Genomic DNA, 26,645 nt, shown 5'->3' with positions numbered 1-26,645 from the left:
TGATGCGATTACTTGTGTGTTCAGAACAGTTGGGCATTGCTAGCTGGATGCTAGGGGGCTATGGGTGGCTGCCAGAGTGTTGCTGTTTGGTTGCTAAGGATTTCTTATTGTTAATTATTCCATAGGTGGTTGCTAGGGTGTTGCTATGGTGTTATAGGTGGTTTACAGCACACTACTATGCACTTGCTATAGTTTTCTAAATGGTTTTGTAGCATATTGCTAAGCAGTTGTTATAGTGTTCTGGGTAATTACTTAGATGCTTCAATGTGGTTGCTAGGTGGTGTGTATGCAAGGGTGTTGTGGGACATTGTCAGGGTGACTAAAGGGGTTCTGAGTGGTTTTAAGTGCATGTGCAGTTGCTAGGGTCTTCCGGGTAGTCGCTAGGGCATTGCTATGCTGTTGTGTGTGTTGCCAGTGCACTACTATGCAGTTGCTAAATACCATATGGTATTTTGAGTGGTTTTGTAGCGTGTTGATATGCAATTGTTAGAGTGTTCTGGTTGTTTACTTGGATGCTACTTGGTGGTTGCTAAGGTGTTCTGGGTGGTTGCTAAATGTTGTGGTTGTTGCTATGGTGCTGTGGATAGTTGCTAGGGCATTGCTATAGTGTTGCAGGTGGTTGTCGGTGCATTACTATGCAGTTGCCATGGTTTTCTGAGTGTTTTTTAGCATGTTTCTATGCAGTTTTTAGAGAGTTCAAAGAGATTACCTGAATACTTCACTGGTTGCTAGGGCATTGCTTGGTGGTTACAAGGGTGCTGTGGTTAGTTGTCATGGCATTGCTATGTGGTGACTGTGTTCTGACTGGTTTTTGGTACATATGCAGTTGCTAGGATGTTCCGGGTGGTCGCTAGGGCGTTACTATTCTGTTGTGTGTGTTGTCAGTGCACTACTGTATAGTTGCAATAGTTTTCTGAGTGGTTTTGTAGCACCTTGCAGAAAGGTTGCTAGTGTTCTAGTTGATTACTTGGATGCTGCTAGGTTGTTGCTAAGGTGTTCTAGGTGAGGTTGTGAGGCATTGTTGGGTGGTTGCTAGGGCATTGCAATAGAGCTGTGGGTGGTTGCCAGTGCACTTATATGCAGTTGCACTTACATGCATTTGCTTTGTGTTGTTGTCAGGGCGTTACTTTATTATGGCTTAGGTGTTTTGAGTGGTCGGTGGGGCATTGCTTTGTTGTTGTGGGCGGTTGCCAGTGCACTACCATGTAGTTGCTATGGTTTTCTGAGTGGTTTTGTAGTGCGTTGCTATGCAGTTGCTAAAGTGTTCTTGGTTATTACTTGGATGCTGCTTGGTGGTTGCTAGGTTGTTCTGAGTGGTTGCTAGTGAATTAAATGTGGGGGTTTGTTCAAATCCCTAACCTCTTGTATGAACAACAGTAATGATGATGCTTAACTTGAGAAATAGTTAAGCCAACACCACTGATAAACTACTTCTCACTAATAAACTACTTTTAATGGTTTGATCTCTGCAAGACTGGTACACTGGAATATGTTTGCAAAGCCAGAAACACCACTGAGTGTCATGTGTTCTGTGTTGTTCATAGCAGGAGAGATGTGTTGATACAGTTGCTCTGTCTTGCAGACTATGGCCTTCAAAGCCCTTCCCTCATTCCTTGAACAGTTTGTTCAAAAGAGCCAAAAGTCAAGCAAAAAAAGTCCAGAGCAGTTGGAAAAAGGGAGGAAGAAAACTTTAATTACTGCATATTCAACCCCTGCTTGCTTCTTTTTCCCTCCATTCCATTTCCATTTTGGCACAGCGATTGCCGCACACTTAATATAGCTGTTCTCCCCCAAAACAACTCATTTCCTTTGACAAACTCGGGTGTGATCCTTGCGAGCTGGATTCGGTTCTCTAGCTGAACGCTGGTTGACTCTGTGATGTCATTGCTGCTCCACCCAGTGTCCCTTGCTTACATTTCTGGCAGGAGAAACAGGTTATACTGCAATCTAATGTAATTCTGTGGTCATTTTGCAACAAGGCTGAGAGAACATAATTCAAGAATGCACTAATAAGGGCTGAACGGGACCATAAGCATGAAGTAATGATGGCGTAGCAATCCACAGGCCCCCGATTATGTCCTATTCAATGGCAATGATTTAGTTCAACATTTCGGTCAGTTGATAAAAGATGCAGCAATTTATTTGTCAAAAATGACACTATATTTTGAGCTACATTCTCATTATAGCAGTAAAGCTAACGTGAAGCTAGGCAGAATCCTTGTATTATAATATCCACTGTACTAAATATGTAATTTGTGATTTTGTCTCATGCATTGACTCGAGGCTCGTGGCTTTTTAAAATTCTGTTGCGTACAGCTAAAATATAATAAGGTCCATACTGCCATCTAGTGCTTTTATTTTGAAAATCATTACATAAACTCATCAGCTAGTGCAACAATTTTAATAATAATAATGATAATATCAATATTAATAATAACTAATACAAAATACAATAAAACATGTTTACAAATAAATTACAAATATGTTTTGTTCATGTTGTTATAACATTTTCATTTAGTTATATATTATGATTACTCTATTTTCATTGCTCTAATACTTATTTAATACTTTATTTATATATCTGAATATTTTTTTATTTGATTTAAAATTCATATTTTAAACTGCAGAATAGAAAATTCTGGATATCTACAGAAAAGCACTTCTATATACAGTATTTCTCAGAAATGTAATAATTTGGGGGGGATTTTTGTTTTTGTGCAAATTTTATTGTTGCATTTGCACCTCATTACAATTGTAACACAAGTTATTATTCATTGCAAACAACTCTTTGCACATGCCATACACTCAAAAACCAGTGCTCACACCTTTCAAATTAAGGAAACAGTCTTAATGTTCTTTTCTGCCGAGCACATTATGGAGATATATGAGCAGAGCAACAGCAATGCAAAGGTCATGACACTTTATACACCACCTTTCTGACATCACAGCCTCCATCTATAGTCCGCACTAAACCAATAACACACATGATTCACCTCTTAGGATTAGAAATGAACACCTTATAAGGTCATTATAAGCCCTCGCTGATTGGCCAGTGGGGTCTTGAAAGCTTCCAGTTTTTAGGTGTCTTTTCATTTTATGAGCTGCCAGATAATGCCCACTCAATCATGATCTTTTTTCCCCACTGAGTCATGAGCTAGTACAGCATCAGCCAGAGTGATAACAACATACTGGTACTAGATCAGAAGCATGCCTGTTCTTAGACCTAGCATTTGGAGCAGTATTTGCTTATAGTTTACAATTCAGAACCTTGAATAAAAGTTAGAAGAGGGAAAATACAATCTGTACAATATGTGAAACAGCTTTTTTCATTGATAATACACATTTACTGATTTCAGATATTTGTGTGTAACTGTGAGTAAATATTGTGTAATATATACACTCACCTAAAGGATTATTAGGAACACCTGTTCAATTTTTCATTAATGCAATTATCTAATCAACCAATAACATGGCAGTTGCTTCAATGCATTTAGGGGTGTGGTCCTGGTCAAGACAATCTCCTGAACTCCAAACTGAATGTCAGAATGGGAAAGAAAGGTGATTTAAGCAATTTTGAGCGTGGCATGGTTGTTGGTGCCAGACGGGCCGGTCTGAGTATTTCACGATCTGCTCAGTTACTGGGATTTTCACGCACCATCATTTCTAGGGTTTACAAAGAATGGTGTGGAAAGGGAAAAACATCTAGTATGCGGCAGTCCTGTGGGCGAAAATGCCTTGTTGATGCTAGAGGTCAGAGGAGAATGGGCCGACTGATTCAAGCTGATAGAAGAGCAACTTTGCCTGAAATAACCACTCGTTACAACCGAGGTATGCAGCAAAGCATTTGTGAAGCCACAACACGCACAACCTTGAGGCGGATGGGCTACAACAGCAGAAGACCCCACCGGGTACCACTCATCTCCACTACAAATAGGAAAAAGAGGCTACAATTTGCAAGAGCTCACCAAAATTGGACAGTTGAAGACTGGAAAAATGTTGCCTGGTCTGATGAGTCTCGATTTCTGTTGAGACATTCAGATGGTAGAGTCAGAATTTGGCGTAAACAGAATGAGAACATGGATCCATCATGCCTTGTTACCACTGTGCAGGCTGGTGGTGGTGGTGTAATGGTGTGGGGGATGTTTTCTTGGCACACTTTAGGCCCCTTAGTGCCAATTGGGCATCGTTTAAATGCCACGGCCTACCTGAGCATTGTTTCTGACCATGTCCATCTCTTTATGGCCACCATGTACCCATCCTCTGATGGCTACTTCCAGCAGGATAATACACCATGTCACAAAGCTCGAATCATTTCAAATTGGTTTCTTGAACATGACAATGAGTTCACTGTACTAAAATGGCCCCCACAGTCACCAGATCTCAACCCAATAGAGCATCTTTGGGATGTGGTGGAACGGGAGCTTCGTGCCCTGGATGTGCATCCCACAAATCTCCATCAACTGCAAGATGCTATCCTATCAATATGGGCCAACATTTCTAAAGAATGCTTTCAGCACCTTGTTGAATCAATGCCATGTAGAATTAAGGCAGTTCTGAAGGCGAAAGGGGGTCAAACACAGTATTAGTATGGTGTTCTTAAAAATCTTTTAGGTGAGTGTATATATATATATATATATATGTAACGGGAGCCAGCTGGTAGATAGCTGTGCAGTGTGTAAACCTCACTCGACTGACTTTAGAGGCCTCCTTGTTAGAGCACCCGCCTCCCACACCGGAGACGTAGGTTCGAGTCCCGTACGGAGCGGGTAGAACAAGTGCGTCACATTGGTGCCATGACCCGGATGGGAGTGAGGTTTAGGGGAGGTTTAGGGGGGTGAGTGTAACGGGAGCCAGCTGGTAGATAGCTGTGCAGTGTGTAAACCTTCGAGTACCCTACAGAGCGGGTAGAACAAGAGTGTCATATATATATATATAATGTATATCTGCATTATATTCATCAGCCACCTGCTATATAAATATCAGTATTGGCATCCGTTATTGAAAATAAAATATTGATCAAGAACTATTTTACATTATGTGTTTTAACTTTCATAGTGTTCTTGTTATTTGTTGAAATTTCCATAAGCTTTAATAGTTAGTTACTTTCTATATCAGTCATTTTAAATCCACCAAACTAGAAGAAAATAACATACAGTATATCAGGACTGAAGGGATGTTCACAGACCCACATAATCCTTTAGTTAAAAAACATATCGAATTTACCTTAAAGCTGCACTACGTAACTTTGTGCTCTCTACATAAAATGAGGATTCAAGAATGATGGGTGTCATGAGTAATGATAGAATATACTTTAATAAATGTAAAGATAATATGCTTAAATATACTTTATAACAATTACAAGTCCATTTCAGAAGTCATACATTTTAAAAGGGGTGTAAATTAATTGAGTAAAAATACTTAGGTATGATTTTTTATTTTAAACAGAATACTTGTACTTGTACTTAATTACACTTCCAAATTAATTATTTTACTCCTTACAATTTTATTTAGACTTGAAAAGTACTCACTACATTTTTGCAGAACATTTTCTTTTGTCTTAATGGACTGAAGCTGCCTTTTTACAACATCCGAAAAGTGACAAATGACAGACCAGAGGTCAGTCATTTCAAATTGCGGGTCACACGGCGGCTGTGGGGAGTTCTGACCATCTGCAAAGGCCGAATGTTGAATCTTATTAGAGTTTTGGATGCGTTTAAATATTTGTGCAACTAGATCGTATGTGACCACCTGACTGAATATGATGTATTTATTGAAAACTATGAGCACAAAGTGAGAAACACTGACAATTTTTGTCCTAAACTTTATTCTAAATGCCAGCTACTTCAACAGATTGGACAGTTGTGAAGTCAGAAATGATCATTCACGTTGCAAATATATACACTGGCGGCCAAAAGTTTGGAATAATGCACAGATTTTGTTGTTATGGATAGAAAGTGGTACTTTTATACACCAAAGTGGCATGCAACAATGTATAGTCAGGACATTAATAACATAAAATATTACTATTACAATATGAACTTCTTAAACTACTTCAAAGATTTCTCAGTAAAAAAAACGATGATTGTTCGAGAGAGAGAGAATTACGGGCATGTCCGTCATGTGTGTTTATGTTTGTGCTTTGAGTTTAATTAAATAAGATTTATGTTGACAAGCCGGTTCTCGCCTCCTCCTTGCCCATCCTTTAACTGTTTTACATTGACATTCTAGCTCTCAGTTTGTCCAGCTACTCAGGTGACATTTAACCCCACACTTCCTGTAGCACTTGTCATAGATGTGGCTGTCTTGTCGAGCATTTCTCACGCACCTTACAGTCTAGCTGATCCCACAAAAGCTCAATGTGGTTAAGATCCGTAACACTCTTTTCTTTTTGGTTTTCTGTTTCAAAAGTGGCTTTTTCTTTGCAATTCTTGCCATAAGACCTGCACCCCTGAGTCTTCTCTGTACTGTTGTACATGAAACTGGTGTTGAGCGGGTAGAATTCAATGAAGCTGTCAGCGGAGGACATGTGAGGCATCTATTTCTCAAACTACAGACTCTGATGTACTTATCCTCTTGTTTAGTTGTACATCTGATCTTCCACATCTCTTTCTGTCCTTGTTAGAGCCAGTTGTCCTTTGTCTTTGAAGACTGTAGTTACACCTTTGTATGAAATCTGAACCAAATACCTTTAAACTGTGTTTGATATAATGGCAAGTGATTTTCTAGTACCAAATTATCAATTTATCACGATTACTCAAGAATAAGGTGTTGGAGTGATGGCTGCTGTTTAATGGGTCTGTCTAGATTTGATCAAACATGATTTTTTTTCAAATAGTGATGGTGCTGTTTTTTACATCATTAATGTCCTGACTATACTTTGATCAGTTGAATGCCATTTTGGTGAATTAAAGTACCAATTCCTTTCAGAAACAGCTAAATCTGTACATTATTCCAAACTTTTGGCCGCCAGTGTATATAAATATAAAAAAAAAAAAAGCCTTTCGTAATTACTTGTAATTTTTTTTTACACATGCCTTCATATTTAAATAATATCTATGAATTTCTACTCTCTATTTGCTGAATTATTATTCTTGTTGTTAGGCAACTATTAATTATAATAATAACAACTATAAAACCAAAAATGATAATAACAATAATAATAATAATAATAATAATAATAATGTAATCTGAGTAAATATTCATTGTGAATTTTATTGAATTCATTGCTGCTCAACAGCAAGGTTTGTTAGCAAACCTCAGAAAAAAATTCACCTAACCAACAACATTACTAAAATTCTCCAAAGCTTATTTTGATATACACTCACCTAAAGGATTATTAGGAACACCTGTTCAAGTTCTCATTAATGCAATTATCTAATCAACCAATCACATGGCAGTTGCTTCAAAGCATTAAGGGGTGTGGACAATCTCCTGAACTCCAAACTGAATGTCAGAATGGGAAAGAAAGGTGATTTAAGCAATTTTGAGCGTGGCATGGTTGTTGGTGCCAGACGGGCCGGTCTGAGTATTTCACAATCTGCTCAGTTACTGGGATTTTCACGCACAACCATTTCTAGGGTTTACAAAGAATGGTGTGAAAAGGAAAAACATCCAGTATCGCGGCAGTCCTGTGGGCTGAAAATGCCTTGTTGATGCTAGAGGTCAGAGGAGAATGGGCCGACTGATTCAAGCTGATAGAAGAGCATCTTTGCCTGAAATAACCACTCGTTACAACCGAGGTATGCAGCAAAGCATTTGTGAAGCCACAACACGCACAACCTTGAGGCGGACAGCAGAAGACCCCACCGGGTACCACTCATCTCCACTACAAATAGGAAAAAGGGGCTACAATTTGCAAGAGCTCACCAAAATTGGACAGTTGAAGACTGAAAAAATGTTGCCTGGTCTGATGAGTCTCGATTTCTGTTGAGACATTCAGATGGTAGAGTCAGAATTTGGCGTAAACAGAATGAGAACATGGATCCATCATGCCTTGTTACCACTGTGCAGGCTGGTGGTGGTGGTGTAATGGTGTGGGGGATGTGTTCTTGGCACACTTTAGGCCCCTTTAAATGCCACGGCCTACTTGAGCATTGTTTCTGACCATGTCCATCCCTTTATGGCCACCATGTACCCATCCTCTGATGGCTACTTCCAGCAGGATAATGCACCATGTCACAAAGCTCGAATCATTTCAAATTGGTTTCTTGAACATGACATGAGTTCACTGTACTAAAATGGCCCCCACAGTCACCAGATCTCAACCCAATAGAGCATCTTTGGGATGTGGTGGAACGGGAGATTCGTGCCCTGGATGTGCATCCCACAAATCTCCATCAACTGCAAGATGCTATCCTATCAATATGGTCCAACATTTCTAAAGAATGTTTTCAGCACCTTGTTGAATCAGTGCCACGTAGAATTAAGGCAGTTCTGAAGGCGAAAGGGGGTCAAACACAGTATTAGTATGGTGTTCCTAATAATCCATTAGGTGAGTGTATATATATTTTTAACTTTCTCGATGTCTCAGGGGGCTGGGTGCTCTGACATCGCAATTTTCTCATGCTTCCTGTGGCAGCGTTTTTGCTAAATGAAATTATGTGTTTCATTACAGGTCTCAGGGCAGGTCCGAACTGAAATGTCCACTGTGTGGCTCTAAAAGCGAGTGAAATGTTCTCCAGAACAGATTACGTTTTTAAGGTTAATGTTTTATCGAGATTTCAATCAGGAAAACCAACCTCACTACCCTAAACCTAACCAATTGTGTCATAAAAAGCAAATGTGAGATGAAAAAAACAATTTCTAAAACAACCATGTCATTTTGTGGTGCTTCTATGACACTCTGGGCTCTCATGTCGACAAGCATTCTCTTTAGGACTCGGTCCTTTGTATCGCATATGCAACACTCTTCTGAGCTATATCAGTGGAGCTAACGTGCAATTTGATCACAGTTAAACAAGCTTGTAAATGTTGTTGGTCTTTCAATGCAAACATTAAAATGAGTCATGCGCTATAGTAAAAGTGTTATTATATGTCATAAGATAGCATTGTGTGCGGAACAGACATGTTTATGACATATTTGCTCACTCACGTCCCTATGTGTGTGCACGAGCACGAGCATGAGCAACAGGTAGCTTGCAACAGTTCACTTAATGGCCACAGGTGTCCTTAATTACAAGGGTTTCTGAATCTTACATACTGCACCTTTAAGTATAATTTCTGTGTACATTTTACACCACTGCATATAAAACATGTCACAGTAACTTCACCGGACAACATAGATACATCGCGATCGGTTAACACATGAGTAATGTTAGATTCATAAGAGCATGATAAGCAATATTAGCATTAACAACCATACCAGACAACATATCCAAGCATTACCGCAGGTAAACAACTTCACGAAACGATAACAGATAAACATTCATCTAGACTGCAGCGATGCTGTCCTGAACTGTGTGATTGTGACTGAACTGAGTTGAACAGCGTAGTTAGCTTCTCCAGCTGGAACACGAGACAGCCGGCACTTCTTTCCTGTGTCTGCAGACATGATGTAATGACGCAAAGATGAATGGCATAAGCCAGCGATTTTGCACCAAATCTAAACCGACAGCTCAAAATAAAAAGCACCCACTGGGTGGTGCCATGATGATTTAAATTTTTGTATTTCTTTTGTATTTCTGGTCTGGAGACGCCAAGTAAAAACTGTCAAAATGAGCGATCCAGAGGAGAACAACAACCACTGAAGTGTTAATTGGTGTAAAGATTTATTTCTGGCTCACTTGTGCAGTTGTTGGCTGTAATTGTTTATTATATCAACGAAACTAACCTTGGACCATCACTTTATGTCATATACACTCTCTATGAATTGTAACTCGACCCAGTGAAGTCTCGGCATGTTTTTTTTTTTTTTTTTTTTTATTATTAAAAATTGAATACCTTAAACATTACATTACCTGCTAAGAATATACGACGATGCTAGTGAAAACACTGGAGACCGGAAATTGAAAACAGTCGAGTCGTAGAACATTTCCGCATTCAGGTAAAAGGTGAATAGGCTTACCGTACATTGTTTTAAACACAGATTGTTTGTGTACTCAATCAATAATGGCAAGTTGTTAATTTGTAACCCAAAAATGTTACATAGTGCAGCTTTAACATCTAAATTAAATGTATTTAATACCCTGCTTCATAATTATCAATATTGTTAATAATAATACTATAAAGTAAGAAAATTCTCATTATTTGCTTTACAATTTTATAACATCAGATCATATTTAATGTGTGTGACTTTTATTCAACCGCCTCAGGAAGAAGAGTGACTTTTATTTTGAAAAGCCGTGCACAGATGGCAGACATATTTGAGGAAATGGTCACGTCACTACCAGCTCAGCCTAGAATGTAGCATTTGGCAAGTTAAAACTGATTATTTACATTCAGTATGTGTTTTGAAACCCATTTATTATCATTTAAGGGTTCGCCGCTGTTGTGGGACAGAAGTACATGATACGTTTCAGCTCCACAGGTTCATGAACTATACGGTTATTTTCGCACCAGTGAGCCACATCAGAACTTGATTAGTTTCTCAATGATGAGCGCACAGACAGACACACACTGAGACATAAACACACACAACAGCAGCAGTATGGATGAGAAATACAGCAGTAATGTCATCTCCAGTGGTAAACTGGGGCGAGTCGAGGTTCCAAATGCCAGGTAAGACCATATGCATTTATTATTAACCTAAATACTTGACAGAAAAAGATGTGGTGTTAAATCAAACAGTAGTACCATTGGATTTTCAGAGCACTCCTAGCTAGAATACCATGGTATGACTATAATGGTACTGTGCGAAAAACATGGTAATACCATGGTACCTTTAGGGAAAGACCTTCCTAATAATTTCAATGTATCATCCATTGGGATCAGTTCAGTTTTGGAAAGTTTTGATGGCATCAAATGGTGATACCATGATATTTTGATGCATGTTACTGATTGTTTACCATATGCATTTACAATGGTACTTCAAATAATACCAAGGCATTACCATCACGGTGTCCAATGAACATGGTACCATGTTGGCTTTTAATAGATGTTGACAGCACATGTTGGATTTTTTGTAAAGCCTGTTTTTACTTGGTCTGCTTTAACTGTGTTTTTTTGTTTTTCCAGACTGACACAGTACATAGTATTACTGTACTTTACCAAGGTGCTGAAAGCTTTTGGGATATTTGAGTCCTATGATCTTCTCAAAGTTGTGCATATTGTACAGTTTCTCTTCATACTGAAAATGGGGTATGGAGAAAGTCACATCACATAATGAATACTTTAAAAGCTATTAGTGTTATGAGTGTTTAATTACTTCATTGGTTGATAAAGGTGTCTTCTTTTTTGCGTAGGTGTGCAGTGATATTGGTTTTCTTTCAAAAGCCATTTTCGTCAGGAAAAATGATCCCCAAAAGACAGGTACAGTTTGGATGGATGATCAAATCATCTCTTTATAATGAGACATCAAATATTCCTTGATCTTTTGAAGTCAAAGAGTACAACGAAGATATACTGTAATTTTCAGAACTCAAAATTTCCTCACCAGTGGTATCGTATAAAAGCTTAGAATCTGAACATTTCATAGATTGCCAGCACTTCTGCATTTGTTACATAAAATTACAAAATAAGGCCTGAAAACATTCACGTCGCAAATCATGTGATAGAAATTTTTATATGAATATAGAAGTATTTCAAATAGCACTTCAATAGACACATCATAAATTAAATGAAAGCTCTCATTCTCAGGAGTGTGAATGTATAGTTTATTTTGTTGCCCTATTACCACAGTTTGAAGGACTTCAGATTTCAATTGCATTTGAAACCACTTCTCGATGTGCTTTGAATCAGATTCAGAAAAATCAGATTTCAAGTGTATTTTGCTGTCCAGACTATCAAAAACTTATATGAATGGAATTTGAATATGCAAAACAAATCTGATTTTTGTGGCAATCTGAACAAGGCCAAAGTGAAATATGATTTCTGTAAGACATCAAATACAAAAATCTCTTTTATGCACCGATCACTGCTGATAGCTATAACTAAGGATCATAGAGACAATTGAAAAAACTAAATTGGTACAAGAAACCTTGACTAACATCATGAGTGTACCTCAAGGCAAAAAAAACATATATTCTTTTTATATACATATGTGTATGTATGTTTTGGCCCCTTTAAAACATTATGGTGTCAACACTTTGTGTCTTAACTTTGAACCAATGTTTGAACTGATTTCAGTGGATGAAAATCCTCAAGCACTCTGTCATGAGCTGTGTCATCTCTCTTTTGGGTTTCTTTGGACTCACTCTCTGTGGACCGCTCAGGTATCTCATTGAAATAACTAAAAGAATCACATCCCTCCCATTGTTCTGTTATTTCTTAAGCTGTTGTGCTAAACTGACATTTGTTCTTTCAGGACACTGTTGTTGTTTGAGCACAGTGATGTGGTGGTGATCTCTCTCCTCAGCGTTCTCTTCACCAGTTCTGGAGGAGGGCCTTCTAAAGTCAGAGCTCTAGAGAAATGAGTATCTGTGTGTGTGTCAGTAAGAATGACCCAGATATAGCAGCTGACTCATTTCTCTGTGCTTTTCTTTTTTATAGACGAGGGGAGCTGCTTTCTTCATTATTGCTGTCATCTGCCTTTTGCTCTTTGATAATGATGATCTTATGGCAAAGATGGCAGAGCACCGTATCCTTTAAGGGCCTGAGATTTGTTCAAGTTGTTGTAGGTGTTCAAGGTGAAGTGTGGAATATATGTGGCACTAGCTAACCAAACACTTTTCCAAAAATTGCCATTGTTTCCAAAGAGTTCTTATTCCCCCCTCCCATAAAGTCGTGTCCCAAACTCAAGCCAGATGTTCACATGTTGGGGCTATCAAATAAACAGTGCAATTTCTTGAAAGAACCGCAGTGTTAACCAGCTTTAAGCTCAAAATATGCTTTGTCAGATGTACAGGATGCATGACTTAAATGTTGTCAACAGCAGAGTGTGCTAAAGTTGAGCTCAATCGACAGCATAATATCGATTACCTTTTTATCTTTAAAAAAATCAGCGAGGTGGATAGGGGCCAATCTGTAAACATTAAAATTCTCACTATTTGAAAAGTATAGCCACAAGATTTAAGCAATATTTGTGTTAATATGATTTTAGTTTGATAAAATCACTTACTAAACTTTACTGTGTCAAGTTATAGCCATGATGATGTAATGTCTACAAACCATAAAATTACTGTAAAACTTATGTATTTGAGCTGTAAAGTTGTTTAAATCATGAGATTTAACTGAAGAATGAATGTAAGTGCTTTTTGAAAAATTATAATCTTCACATTTCTGACTTTAACCCCTCCAAAAATTGGCCCCATTCACTTCCATTGTCAGTGCCTCACTGTAACTTGGATTTTTTAGAAAAGGAAGGACGATTAAAAATATTTTTTTGTGGTAATCAACATTATGCCACAAATGCTGTTGATTGAGCTTAACTTGTATTGAACCATTGACAGTCATGGTGGGCTGGAGACGAAGGATGAAATCATTTCTTTTGCACACCATGCACAGTGACTGGTTAATGCCAAGTTTTACCAAAAATAGATTTTTTTTTACCAGCCACTTTGATTTTTGTAGACATGTGTGTGTGTGTATATATATATATATATATATATATATATATATATATATATATATATATATATATATATATATACATATATACACATACACCAATCAGCCATAACATTAAAACCACCTGCCTGATATTGTGTAGGTCCCCCTTGTGTCACCAAAACAGCGCCAACTGTTGCACACAATAGCATTCTGAGATGATATTCTTCTCACAACAATTATACAGAGTGGTTATCTGAGTTACTGTAGACTGAGACAGTCTCTATTACTCCGAATGGTGCCAAAAACCTCCTGTGAGCATCAGTTCTGTGGACAGAAATGTCTTGTTGATGAGAGAGGTCAACAGAAAATGAACAGACTGGTCCGAAAGGACAAAGTCTACGATAACTCAGATAACTTCTCTGTACAATTGTGGTAAGAAGAATGTAATGCCAGAATGCTGTTCTGAGATGCGGGTTGGCGCTGTTTTGGCGACACGAGGGGGACCAACACAATGTAAGGCAGGTGGCAGTAATGTTGTGGCTGATCGGTGTATACTGTATAAAGTATATAAAAAATATTTTTATTAAAAAAAAAAATTGTAATATCAGGTGGTGTCAGTCAATTAAAGTTTTTAATCGCATCATTTTACATAGGTAATCGCAGATTTTGAAAGTTTAAAAATGTTACTGTATATCTACTTTTCCTGTCAAATTGCACTTATTTCCTTCTTTAAAAAAAAAAAAAAAGCAAAATAATATGTTATTATAAGGCTTTATTAAAATTTTCCACACAAATCCTTCCACTGTATAAAGATAGAAATGCATTAAAATATCACCAAATCAAGTAATATTAAATTTCTCACAAAGTCTAACTGGGAGGTTTACATATTGGTGGAACTATGCAACCATCGGTAGAGTATTCATTGCAATGCACATTAAATCTCATCCTTCACAGACTGTGGCTATCCATTTTATTACAAAAATCGTGAAACTGCATTCACGATTCCCATCAGGGGTCAATGCCAGCATTAAGCGCCACTTTGAACTCCACATGAAAAGCGCTTGCAGACAAAAACATCTCTTTCTGCATTTTCGTGATAGTTAAGACTTGTTGTGCTTCTGTGTTAATGAAATTGTCCATTACAGAGGCTGCAAAGTACTTGATTTCTGTCAAAAGCCCCATCTGGGCATGTTTTATGCAACAAATAGCATTCAAAAGTAATTTCCCCTTCATTTGATCACTGACACGGCTGTTGTTTGTGGTGTGTGTCAGTTTAATGACTCTGGGCGGACACATCACAAATGCTCTGCCCTTACAACCAGTGTTTATGCTGGTTCATGCTTTATTAATGGTAAATTAATTAATAATGATTAAGAAAAATTAACACGTTAAACTTTTTTAATTAATCGCATGCATTAATGCATTTAATTTTAAGTTTGATAGCTCTAAATATAACATGAAATAACAATGTTATTATTATCATAATTAAAATTTTACAAAATACAAATGGAGGCAAAAGAGTAGACAAGCACAGAAAAGAAACTTCTTGTTCAAGCACCATTTCTGAGGCTGTACTCTATTATGAATGCACACATGACAATTCACCTTATGTCGTTGCATGTCATTTGCATACAGCCACAAATATTTGAAAGTAAACAATGTAAAAATAAACTTAACCTGCTGAGTTGCATTCACAATGCATGGAAAATGCTAACTGCTCCATAGAAATAAAGTGGACTAAACTCCTAACTAAGCCCCTGGCACCCAGTGGAGCTGTCTCTTATAGCTGTCTCTTCACATTCACCTGGAATAGGGGAAAGAATTTTAGCATTGAAAATTTACACACTTTACCTTCAAAGTCAGCTTAAACCGCATTAACCACCAGACCAGAATGGGCCGATTTTAATTTCATGTTGACTTGTTGACTTTAACAAAATGTGCTTAAATCTACAACTCCTTAACTCTATTTCTTACAGCTGAAGGGCACCATGATAGTGCTCTTACTCATGCCTTGTATACAGGGATCGCGTTTTTAGGCTTGGCAGACCACAAAGTGTGTATTTCACCTTTAAGCACTGCTCTTGAGTTTTGTGTCATTGCTTACTCCATTAAAGTCTCTTTTATTCATTGATATTGTACACCGTTGGAGGATCAGTAGAAAACTGACATTATTAACCCTTTATTTTCTGATCAGGGTGGAGTGGTTCTGCTGGTTCTTGCTCTGTGCCTGAAGGTGGCCTTCCACACAGCATCTAGAAAGTTATCAGTGGAGATCGGAGGAGCAAAGCGGCTTTATGCTCTGTCCAACCTGGTGTCCGCTGTGGTTCTGCTGCCCTGGATCATAGTGCTGTCTGCAACCACTGAGGTGAGGAGCAACAGAAGTGATGATAGACTCTAGCTCTCTATACTTTCATTGCTTACAGCCTTTTTAAAGAGATGTCCAATACAAAGCTCCATAACATCTGTATAATGATGATCAAAGGAAATAATTGGACTCATCCCTCAGTTTGAAAACACAAAGTGTGTATACAGTAATACACTTACAATGGAAATCTATGGGGCAAGGTATTTCAGAGGATTTCACATTTTTTCAAAAACATTTTATCAATTCCTCTGGACAGAGAATGTGTATAATTTTAGTTGAAACTTGTCTAAATGATAATTTAGCAGAGGGACTACTGTTCCAGGGATTTTCAAAATGTATTGATGCCAAGCAACCCCAAATACTGCCTTATGAGGGACCCCCTTCCTAAAATATAAAGGTAGTAATATATTTATATATATTATAGTATATATTATGTGTAAAGAGAAGATATGTATATTGAGTGTACATGTATTGAATAGAAAGTGTGACATTATAAAGACAACACATTGTTGGCAAACATTTTATAGTTGGCTTTTAAATTGTCATAGTACTAAAGCCAAAAGAAATTATTAAAATATTAACTGGTAAATGTTTTTTTAGAGTAGAACAATGTTACACAATGAGTCGTGAGTTCGAATCCAGGGTGTGGTGAGTGAGTCCAGCCAGGTCTCCTAAGCAACCAAATTGGCCCGGTTGGTATGGAGGGTAAAGTCACATGGGGGTAACCTCCTCATGGTTGCTATAATGTGGTTCGCTCTCTGTGGGGCACGTGGTGAGTTGTGCATGGATGCCGCAGTGAATAGTGTGAAGCCTCCACACATGCTATATCTCCGCGGTTACGCGCTAAACAATCCATGCGATAAAATGCGCAGATTGACGGTCTCTGACGTGGAAGCAACTGATATTTGTCCTCCACCACCCGGATTGAGGCGAGTCACTACGCCACCACGAGGACTTGGAGCGCATTGGGAGTTGGGGGATAAAAATCAAAAGAAAAAAAGAACAGAACAATGTTAATAAAATATTTAGCTGAAATGTTATATTTGATTGAAATGTATTTGTAGATTTTAGAAAGCAGAAACAGAAAAAATTTCAAATAGTTTTTAAACTTTTTTTTTATTTAGTTTTATTTTCTTTAAACTTTTTTCTCTGAAATATTCAACGGACCCCATAACACCCAATTAAAAAATTTTTTTTAACTTACATCTGGATCACTTTTTTGTTCAATTACGTTGTAAGATATCCGTCCATTTTTCATTCACACAGTGTATATTTTTTAGAACCCATTCAACTTTAATATTGTTAGAAATTGTAAACAAATATTAATGATGACAATAATAAGAATAATAATACATTGTTATTAATATTATTATTATTGACTTTTAATTTTAAATACAACTGTAATATATTTTAATCGTGCACTTTTTAAACCGCGAGTGCATCATCAGCCTGTGGGTGAGTTTGTGTCAACAGAGCAGCACCATTCACTGACGCGCTGGAGCTGCGCATACTATATATTTACTTATTAAACACAGACTTTTGTGATTCACAGAGTTATCGCATGTCTTCAAGTGGCTTTGAATAAAATGCACAAGTCATATGAACTGTTTTAATGGTGTTTTTATGGTTCATTTATGTCATTTGTGGAGCTTGACAGTAACAAAAATGACTAACACACAGTATCGGATTTGGATCGGGCTCATCGGACCAATACCCGATCCGTCCAAAAGCTTCAGTATCGGAGCCGATACCGATCCAGTTATCTGGTCGGTGCATCCCTAATCTCTTTTCCGGTATCCTTGTGTGCATTGTCTGAGATGACATTACCATGAGTTATCATGTTTACCGACTTTACGCGGTCATTAAAGGAGTTTACATTGCAGAAAAGTAGGTGATTTTATTACACTAGTCTTGTGTTAACACACATGTTTTAAGTCTTGTGGCTATACTTTCTAAAACAAAAATAATTATGTTTATTCCATTGCATTGCCTTGCCTCATAGACTTCATTTGTGCTTGAATTAATGTAAACATCTTTCTTTTTTTATTTATTTATAAAGCGCAAAATACACACAACAGAAGTTGACCACTGTGCTGTACAAAACCAGGTTTAAAAAATTAAACAAATAGAATAAAAATTATAATTACATAGTCAAATTATTTTGATTGTGCTGTAAAAACCAAAAAACAAGCAAATAAAAAGTAAATAAGAAATTATTTATGATGAATTAAATGCCCAGGTGAAATGGTAAGACTTTAATAGTTAAAACTTGAATAAAGTTCAAATCATTAAACATGATTTCTTATTTACTTATTTACAAGCTGAGGGACGAGTCAAAATGATTTTCTGTTATATTTCACAGCATGTCACAAATGTCTATAGTGCTTTGCTGGTATTGAACTCAGAACATTCCTTGAACACAACTGTTAGCACCCGAGTGGGTGTAAATCAGTGTAAAAATGTTGAAACGCAAAAACAAAGAGCACCACATTCAGATGCATTTGTCTTATTGTTTATAAATGTCATAAATCCTCAGAGCAAGGTGGAGTCCTGGTCTGGCCTCATCATGCCGTTTGCTATGATCATTTTCTCTGTGATGATCCTGGACTTCTATGTTGAGTCCATCTGCACAGCGAAGCTTGAAGCCTCACGTTGTGCTCGCTACGGCTCCATCTTCGTGTTTCTCATCGGTCTGCTATTAGCAAACTTCTGGACCCACCCGCTGACAGACCAGCTCAGAGTAATGAGTAAACCAGGCCAGGGCAGCACTGAACATGTGCTGTCTGGTGGAGTGCTGGTCAGCGCCTGCTTCTTCATCATGGGTGAGTTCAAATCTCTGACACATTCACAAAAGTAAAGAGTTAAATAGGCAAATGCTTGATTCAAAATCTACTTTTTGCCACCCTTATCAATAGTGTGTGAATTGGGTGAAAAATGGCCATGAATAATTTTTGAGACAGTATTTTGCATTATTTTCTTCATTTTGTTCCAGTGACAATTAAACAGACCAAAAAGGCTGTGTAGCTCTTAAAGGAAGGAATGTTTCACCACATAAGCTTCTTGAGTTATGACCAGTGCTCGACATTAAGCATTGTCATATTCCTGTCCTCCGGACTAGTAAATTGGTCATTCGCTTGTCCGTGTAAAAAGGTTACTTTTCCGGAGAGAAAAAAAGACATTTACGTTACGTGCTCCTGTAACATGTCAAAGTTTTTTGTATATTTGACCATATATTTGACATATTTGACCGTTCAGGTGCGCATTAGCATGAGCATTTTCGGAACACACACACCTGTCAATCAAACATGGTGCAGCTGTTTCTAGATCACTTGCGAATAATACAATGACATGCTCTGGATTACTTTGAACAGCAGAATAAGAATATGAACTTTCTAATAAGTGACACAGGCCTAGGCTATCTGAAATATAGCTGGTTACTTTTTCATTATTTATGTTTTAATCAGTCTGCTTGTCCAATCGGGCAAGTAAAATTCTCTTTCACTTGCCCCTTTAAAAATCCACTTGTCCCGGACGAGCGTTAATATTGAGCCCTGGTTATGACGATAAAAGAAAGGAAATTTCAGATCCCTTGCGACACTAAAATTTCTCTTGAATTACTCACGTTGCTTGTTGCATTGATTATTTTTTTTATTTGGTATTAATGGTTATATAATGTATTGTTAATGTAATTATGTTGGCTTGACTGAATTCTACAAACTTCCCTAAACCAAGACCAAAATTTCTAACACTAAAGCTACATCCACCAAATTGGGTACAGACCTTCAGACTGTTCTGGAATAGTGTGCTATTGACCTGTTTCATGTGACATCACAGTATGACCGTGCCGCCATGTTTGTGACCAAAACTCCATATATCTTCAATGTGCTGTGCTCTGGAATGTGGCAACATTTTTGTTTCCATTTATAAATCTTGAAAAGGTGATTCTGCTTTGTTATTACCAGATCAAACATTTAATTTTTCTTTCAATAAATTTTTATCTTTTAAGTGATGTGGCTTAATTTCGCCAAAGACAAGCAGCGATGAAGAGTGAGAGCAGGGATAAAAACACTTTTACTGGGTATTTGCTTATTTATTCAGACATGTCAGTTATCTGTACACGTGTCAATTATATTTATACCATCATCGATTTGGATACAATAATAGAAATGCACATAGGATGATGTTATACATAATACCCAGACTGTATAAAGGTATGCAGTAATTTGAACACATTGTAATAAATAAAAAAGCACTATAATGTGAATATTTATTATATATTTAATGTGTATATACTCATCTCAGTCAATAAACAATACATCATAAGATTGTGAAGCACAGCCTTTATTCACACCACCAGACTACAATGTAAGCATATTAGTCTCATTCACTAATATACCTCAGTTGCTTTAAAAGCAGTTCTTTCATTAATACAGACGGGATCATCACAGATATGTTGATATATTTTGACCAAATCAGAGCAGAAAACAACACAAGCATTTATAATTTCTAAATGAGAGATGTTCACGGTAACGTACTGGTGGGCATTTGCACTCACCGGTCACACAACAGACTCGCCAGCATATGGAGTTGAATCGTGGATCAAATATATTTAAATGTCCGCAAATGTCAAATTTGTCAATTAGGGCTGAAGCGATTAGTCGTTATAGGCAACACCGACAATAAAAATTGACGACCAAAATTTTCGTTGTTGTATAGTCGTTTGATCTCATTTAACATAACATGGGAACACATTAAACTGTAATGATGATGCGTGAGAGCAGCACTGCAGCTCACGCCTGACTGAGGAGAGGAAGAATTACACGGATCACAGTCCAGATGCACTATAAACCTTCCAAACTGATTCAGCTTATGTAGATCGCAAAGTATGAGGGAATTATAATGCAAAAACACAAAATAAGTAAATACAGAAGCACTCTCATTGTGGAATAAGTGGAGCTGGAGCAAAACTTGCGTGTCGAGCATCTTTAGAAAGAAAACACTGCGGCGTTACATCTTAAATGCAGTTATATGTAATGCGTTATAGCTTAATTAAAGTTCAAATAATACGGAAGGAGATCGTGTAAATAACTACAAACTCCGAAACTGGCGGTCTGCACCTCTTCGATGAGTTGCGTGAAGTGTCCTGATCTAAGGGGGGGGACTGAAACTGCATCCGGCTGAAGCACATACTGTCCCGGGGACGATCGTCCCTCACACGCACTTGCTGTAGCTAGATTGTAACATGATGGCTCACGATTTACTGAATCATAATATATGTGTCACTGTGCATTTCTTATTGTGAAGAAAATGGGCAATACGTGGTTTTATAAATAAGAGAGAGTTTGTTTTTTTGAGAGTTAAAGATGGATTGAAGTGAACAGAAAGGTGAGAGAAGATAGTCTTCACCCCATTATACACTGCAACAATATACGGTTTTCATTTTTTTTTGGTTTGTTTCCCAATAAAAAAATATCTAAAACTCCTTTTAAACAATGTACATTTACTTTTGCAGCTATACTGCAGAAGAAAAAAATCGTTATTTGAGAATGTTGAGTATAATATAAAAAATACAAATATTTTAAAATATAAAAAAATCCTTTAATAAAAGATGCATTCACAAGTGAAGAAATACACTTATATAAAAAAATAAACTTATATTTAAGATACATTCTCTAAAAGCAAGTCTAAATATCTTATGTTGCTACTCAATTAAATGTATCCTGTTTTAAGGATTTTTAGACCACTTTAAATGGAAAACGACAAAGTAGGATTTTTTGCAGTAAATTTCTTTACTGAATTCAGTGAATGTCATTTAGAGGGATTTTTAAAAGGTATTTTTTTTCCTCTTTATTGTTAGTAAGCACATTTAATACAACCTTATATGTCGGGGCACAAGCTAAATAGAGCTAATGATTAATCGTTGCAATAATCAGCGAATAGTTGAATAATCATTAGATTAGTCGATTATCAAAATAATCATTAGTTGCAGCCCTATTGGCAATATATTTGTGCTGACCTCAGACCTGTAAACACCTTTCCTGGGACTTTGCATGGATCAAAAGCGTTTTTTGAATGGTCAAAAATATGGTGGCTGCGGGGGAAAAGTGACATCACTGAAACAGGTCTATATTCTTTCTAACTAATTGGCGGTTTGCGCACAACAGACGATCAAAAATCCAACGGAATGCTTGTTAATTCAAATTTCAACTGTCACAAATTCAAATCTGTCTAGCTTACTGTAATATCTGTTTATCCATCAAACTTCAAAACTTTTAAATCATTTTAAACTTTCAGACAAGATTGTCTTGACAAACTTTACCTATCTAGATGATTAATGTTTTACATTGTGATTTAAAACAATACATTATTTTACCATTCCCACAGACCAGTAACTGCTTTATTTACTCACCAAAACTAATATTTACTTGCATTTGGGGCTTGGTGAGTATTAATGTGTTAATGCCACGTTTGAATGTCTCTAAAGATGTGTGTTTGCCCATCAAGAATTGGTTATAAATAATTGGCCTTGTAGATCAGACTAGATTTAAGAATTTATGCTTAAAACCTGGATTAAGTCTATATAATGGGAGATATATAAAGTTTTATATATTCCCCCCATCAAGACCTGATAATAAGTAATATGCACTGTAGATCAGACTAGATACTTTACTGGGAAAAGTCATTAAATGTGTAAGTAGAAGTAAGTTTCATTGGAGGTAGTTCAAATGATATGCATTTTACTAATTTGGAGTTTCAAATCAAAATGTTTTCAGCTGATAGCGTGCTGTCAGCTCCGTCGTCAAAGGGGCAGAAGGGAACACTGGTGGGTTACTCCCCTGAAGGAACTCCTCTTTATAACTTCATGGGAGACGCACTCCAGCACACGTCCCAGTCTCTACCTCGCTTCATCAAAGACTCGCTCAAACAGATCCTTGAGGAGTATGACTCACGGCAGATCTTCTACTTCCTCTGCCTCAACCTGGTATGTAATGCTGCTGTGAGATGGTTGCTCCACTGTTTTTGGTCCACTGTTCTTTTTTTGTTGTTGTTTTTTTGGAGTAGAAGACCATAGTCCGTTGTTACGCTGTAACATTAAAATAATAATTCACCCAAAAGTAAATATGTTGTCAGCCTCATTTTGTTCCAAACCCTGTATTATTTTCTTCCGTGAGAACCAAAAGGAGTTGTTGGGCAGAATGTCAGGACAGCTCTTTTTCCATACAATTAAAGTGGATGGTCATAAATAATGGTATGGGATTTTCAATAGCTGATACCAATATCTACAGATAAACATAATACAATTTAACAACAGCCAATAAGAAAAAGTGTTGGCTCTCCATTGAAAAAATCTATTGGTAGATTTTGAAACTGACACAAGTTAAAGTTAACACTCTTGTTAAGCGACCAAGCGGACACTGTTATTGGCCGATGCTGATAATCGCAAAATGGGCAAATATTGGCCGATTAACTTGTACTTAGTTTTATCAATGACCTGCAGTACATTAACAGTCTTGTTGATCTTGGTCCAGGCTTTTACATTTGTTGAGCTCTTCTATGGTGTGTGGACCAACAGTCTGGGGCTGATCTCTGATGGCTTTCACATGCTGTTTGACTGCTCCGCTCTGGTGCTGGGTCTATTTGCTGCCCTCATGACCAGATGGAAAGCAACCAGGATATATTCCTATGGGTAAGATACCGCTTTAATATAATTTGCATGTACAATTATTGTTTAAATGAGCTTTTTGACCCTTTTCCCTGGCAAAGAGTGCACTTAATTCTACATTAAATTTTGTTTTCAGAAATAGTATGAAAAATGTTGTGCTTAACCTAGATTAGGAAAACCAGACTTTTTAAAAAGTAAACTATTCTTAGGTAGCCTATGTTGATTCTTGTTTTGTTATGGGATCTGGCACTTTACCTTTTTGCTTCCGGACTCTTTTCGGTTTCTTTATTTTTACAACGGGTGATCCGCCAGAGGGTTGCCTTTTTGAATGACCCATGATCAGTGTCACTCATTTGTTGTGGCTACAAGCTTTCAGCTTCAAGCTACGACCTCACCAGTAGCCGGACCTCCTTTATTTATTCGTCCCGACAGCTCGAAAATATAAATCTTTATTATAGACTTACCAAAGTGAAACAGGGTACTACAAAAACACTGTTTGGTAAATTATTTTCTCTTTAACAAAATTGTTCGTTTCTAACAAAAAAAAATCTTACAAAAGTGTAGCTTTAAGTAGTGAAAGTTTGAGGAGGAGAAAAAACACTCAAAAAGATAAATGGGAGGAATCGCAGTGTTCCATGTGGCATCTGTAGGAAAGAACTCCCCGCTTTCAATTTAATGAGCCAATTGCATTATTGACAAAGGCAATGCTGGTGGGTCTTTTTGATTTAAGCCTTTGAAACCTAAAATTGAGATGATATCAGCACATCCTCATCGGTCATTTTATATTATTTTCTTTATATTTACTGGGATCTTTTAGTTCTTTCTGTATAGTTGAATACTCTTGAAATGAAATGAAATTATGGGACATGATGGCTTTGTTTGTTTATGCTCATACTAACAGTGTGACTTCTCATTTCAGGTATGGTCGTGTTGAAATCCTCTCTGGCTTTATCAATGGCCTGTTTCTCATGGTCATAGCTTTTTTTGTGTTTATGGAGTCCGTCACCAGACTCGTCGATCCTCCAAACATCAACACAGACATGCTAACGGTATGTACCTCGAACTTTCAAAACATGCAGATCCTTTTGGTCAGTACTGACAAACTATTGCTCATTTGGTTTTGTTTATAACATGTAGCCGGTGTCGGTTGGCGGGCTCCTTGTCAATCTGGTGGGCATCTGTGCCTTCAGTCATGCCCACTCTCATGGGGCCTCCAAAGGTAGCTGCTCTGGTCACGAACATGGTCACTCGCATCATGGACACGGCAGTGCAGAACACAGTCATGGAGGACATGGACACAGTCATGGGGGACATGGACACTCTCATGGACACGGACATTCCCATGGATCTGCTGGGGGAGGAATGAATGCTAATATGCGAGGTGGGTCCTGGGTACGGTCAGATATAATCGAGCTACAGTCACGTTTTTGCGTAGTGGAGGTACAGTCTTCGTCTGTCTTCAAATTATACATTGAATATTCGAAGGAAGGACATAAAATAACTAGACGTTGCACATCACCTCTGTGTTTTCAGAGCACGTGCTCAACGGTGAGGCCAATTGTGGTATGATTAATGTGTATATAAATCTAAATCTACATTTTGAATTTAGAGGGAAAGAATTGAATTGATTTTATTAGACTTTTTTGTCTGTATTGTTTTCATACTTTTTTAGTGCATTTCCAGTGTATGGATCATTTGGAAATGAGTGTACTGAAGACATTTCTGTATATAATTTCCCTTTCCGATTTGCAGGAGTGTTTCTGCATGTGCTGGCTGACACGCTGGGCAGTGTTGGTGTGATTATATCCACTATACTCATCAGACAATTTGGATGGCTGATTGCAGACCCCATTTGTTCTCTTTTCATCTCCACACTGATTTTTCTTAGTGTCATTCCTTTGATAAAGGACGCCTGTGAGGTTCTTTTACTGAGAACTCCTCCTGAACATGAGAAAGAGCTTAACTTTGCCCTTGAAAAGGTATGATGGCAAAAGAATTTGGAATTTCAATTAAAATCTTGTTTTCAGACTTGGATGGCTGATCATTTTATTGATTAATGTAAAGGAGAATGTACAGTGGTCTTGTATCATCCTGAAGGGTTTTATTTGTAGGAAATGAGTTGCTATGGTCAACGTTTAATCATAGAGTTTAGCTGTCATTATACAAAATATTTAATTGCAGAATTCTGTGCCATGGAACTAGTGATTTTAGAAACACGTTTTACACACTTTTCCATTTATTTAACGTTTTAACGTTTGTCTCAGATTCAGAAAATAGAAGGTGTTTTGTCGTACCGTGACCCTCACTTCTGGACACATTCTGCAAATGTCCTTGCTGGAACCATCCATCTGCAACTTATGTCTGATGTGGTGGAACAGCGAATTATTCAGCAGGTATGAATGCTACTTCTGCATCTTAATCAAATTTACAAGAATTTAACTGCATTTTTCTTGTCCGATATTTTGTGTAGAACTATTTAATTTTGTTGTTAAAAATACCTATTTTACTGACCAATCTGTAATGCTTTTGCGTTCATTCTTCTCAGGTATCGGCTGTGCTGAAGGATGCTGGTGTTAATAACCTATCTATTCAGTTGGAAAAAGAGGCCTACTTCCAGCACATGTCTGGCCTAAGCACCGGATTCCACGAAGTTATAACCATGACACAACAAATGGAGTCCATGAAATATTACAAAGATGGCACATGTATCATGTAAACTGTTGTTTTAATACATTTAAATATAATGAAATAAAGACATTTAAGGTGTAACTTTAATCTCTTCATTTTTATATATAAAAAAAACATATTAAGTACAGCAGGCTCTGTCTGGTTGGTATCAGTGATGTATTTTAAACACATTAAAAGCATATGTCTCTTTCAGTACTAGTCCAGGTAGGATAGTATAGGATATACAGTATAGTACTATTATAGGAGTTCATATGACATCACACATGAATTATTCAGTATTTAAAA

General features: G+C 37.3%; 1 protein-coding gene across 1 annotated transcript; it reads left to right on the top strand.

The window, feature by feature from the left end:
- The first annotated feature begins 10,358 nt into the window (after positions 1-10,358).
- On the top strand, positions 10,359-26,439 carry slc30a5 (solute carrier family 30 member 5). The gene is made up of 16 exons (XM_052102679.1): positions 10,359-10,716; positions 11,173-11,295; positions 11,400-11,466; positions 12,283-12,368; positions 12,461-12,548; positions 12,646-12,733; positions 15,621-15,697; positions 15,839-16,009; positions 18,546-18,831; positions 22,783-22,991; positions 23,539-23,696; positions 24,592-24,721; positions 24,810-25,053; positions 25,425-25,651; positions 25,937-26,065; positions 26,218-26,439. Exons 1-16 carry the CDS (start codon positions 10,646-10,648, stop codon positions 26,386-26,388), a joined length of 2,325 nt encoding a protein of 774 aa, XP_051958639.1. The 5' UTR covers positions 10,359-10,645; the 3' UTR covers positions 26,389-26,439.
- The last annotated feature ends 206 nt before the right edge of the window (positions 26,440-26,645 follow it).

This window comes from Xyrauchen texanus, chromosome 3, assembly GCF_025860055.1.
Source record: "Xyrauchen texanus isolate HMW12.3.18 chromosome 3, RBS_HiC_50CHRs, whole genome shotgun sequence".
Lineage (NCBI taxonomy): Eukaryota > Metazoa > Chordata > Actinopteri > Cypriniformes > Catostomidae > Xyrauchen > Xyrauchen texanus.
Note: the sequence above shows the minus strand (reverse complement) of the source record. Positions and strands in the feature narration are given on the sequence as shown.